Source organism: Cyprinodon variegatus, unplaced genomic scaffold (assembly GCF_000732505.1).
Source record: "Cyprinodon variegatus isolate N-32 unplaced genomic scaffold, C_variegatus-1.0 Scaffold529, whole genome shotgun sequence".
Taxonomy (NCBI): domain Eukaryota; kingdom Metazoa; phylum Chordata; class Actinopteri; order Cyprinodontiformes; family Cyprinodontidae; genus Cyprinodon; species Cyprinodon variegatus.
Genome location: NW_015150982.1, coordinates 344,084 through 345,884, shown reverse-complemented (window position 1 = coordinate 345,884; position 1,801 = coordinate 344,084). Strand labels below are relative to the sequence as shown.

Sequence of the window (1,801 nt, the reverse complement as noted above, 5' to 3'; positions counted from 1 at the left end):
ACTCCTGGTAGGCAATAAAAAGTTCTACTGGATTCACTTTGTATTAGATTTTTTCCTGCTTCACAAAGGTAGGCAGCAGCTTGACAAAACCATGATGGTGATTATATTACATTATTATGGTATCGGTATCGGCCGATACTGCACAGCCAGGTATCGGGTATCGGTATCGGAGCCAAAAAATGGTATTGGCGCAACACTAAAGAAAAGACAAAGATATGGAAGTAGAGAGCAAGGCAGAGTTAAACCTAGAATCTATAGAGATGGCATCAGGTGGAGCACTGTTGCATCCGTAATGAAAAAAAAAATATATATCTATAGAGGAATTCGCTCCAAAGTTACTGTTACTAGAATAACTGTGAACTATGTATGCTACAGACAAATAAATACAACTCCAAACAAGAGCTGGTTACTGTGGGCCAGGTCACATTAAAATTTAAAATAATAATAAATTATATTACATAAGTATTACTGATTTGTCCTTTCAAACCTTATTTCTGGGATCTCATCGCTGATGCTGGTCAGCAGGAGCGGAATGAGTTTGTGGAAATATGAATATCGATCTCTCATGTTTAAAAGCCAGTCACCAACAACCGCAGTCACAGCTTTCCTCACCTTAAATGAAATAGAAAATTATGAGCAGCCCCAAAAAAGGCAGTTTTGGTTAATTCATCCCAAATTTCAAATTAAATAACAAAAAAAAATCATTGCTGAGAGATATAAAGTGTTTTTAAAAAGAACTTCAAAACGACAAAATGCTAAATAATGTTAAAAGCAAGTGACAGAGTATACAGTTTTGGTTCCTAAAAGATGGTTAATAATAAAGGCCAAACCTGCGGCGAGTCATCAAATAGTCTCTGTGCGAGGTGTGATAGCACATCATCCATGTTTTTCCCACTGCCGTGTTGTATGACTGCTCCGGTGGCTTCAATGACCGACACTCTGACTCGCGAGTGCTGATGAGTTATGGTCTGCATGAGCGGCTTCACCAGATTCTCAGCTTGCATGTGAAAATGTTCTAAAAAAAAAAAAAAAAAGAAAGAAGGTTCCAATCCTTTTCATTTTTTTGTTTTAAAATCTGTATTTTGTTTGCTTTAAATATGAATTAATGATTTCATAATAATGTAAATCTAAACAAGAAATGAGAGCTTAACATCATAGTAATGTATAATCAGACAATAAACTAAAGCGTAACATTTTTATATGAATCAATCACAACATGCATCAGATAATAAAAAACAAACAAACAAACAAAAAAAGCTAATTCAATCTACCGTATGCTGTCTCAGTGACATCAGCAGAGTTCCTTGAATAGAGCCGTCAATAGTAAACAAATCGCTGAACGAGAAACTTAAGATTTCAACATAAAGAATGAAACTTTTGAGTTGCATTAAAGTGTTACAAAACAGAAAACCAGAGCTGACTTATTTAGACTGGACAACTGAGCCACTTGTAGCCAATGTTAGAGATTGTGCGAGACCATCTGGGGGGGGATGATGCATCTAATCTTCACACTTCTGAGATTTCTTTTCAGTGCCATTTGATTTAAATGATTTCAAAGGGCATTGAGGTAGGTGATTGCACACTTTTGCTGAACGCTTCAACACCATCAGTTAAAATCATTCCAGCTTCGTAACAGATTGAAACCGGACTCACAGACAGCTAAATTGTGCAACTGCGACTAAAATGTGGCAGCAAAACTTTTAAACACACAGCAACACATTGGGAAGGGGTAACTCTGGGTTACTCTTTCTTTGGCATCCTGGTAAAATGATTTTACACCTTTGGGATGGTATTACAAAGG

At 36.5% G+C, this 1,801-nt stretch overlaps 1 protein-coding gene across 1 annotated transcript in view; it reads right to left on the bottom strand.

The window, feature by feature from the left end:
- dnaaf5 (dynein, axonemal, assembly factor 5) overlaps window positions 1–1,801 on the bottom strand; it is a 36,407-nt gene that overhangs the window by 28,349 nt on the left and 6,257 nt on the right. The window contains exons 2-3 of the mRNA XM_015391205.1: window positions 831–1,015; window positions 488–612 (exon numbers count right to left, since the gene is read on the bottom strand). Of these exons, the coding sequence (XP_015246691.1) occupies window positions 488–612; window positions 831–1,015 (310 nt within the window). The remainder of the gene's footprint in view (window positions 1–487; window positions 613–830; window positions 1,016–1,801) is intronic.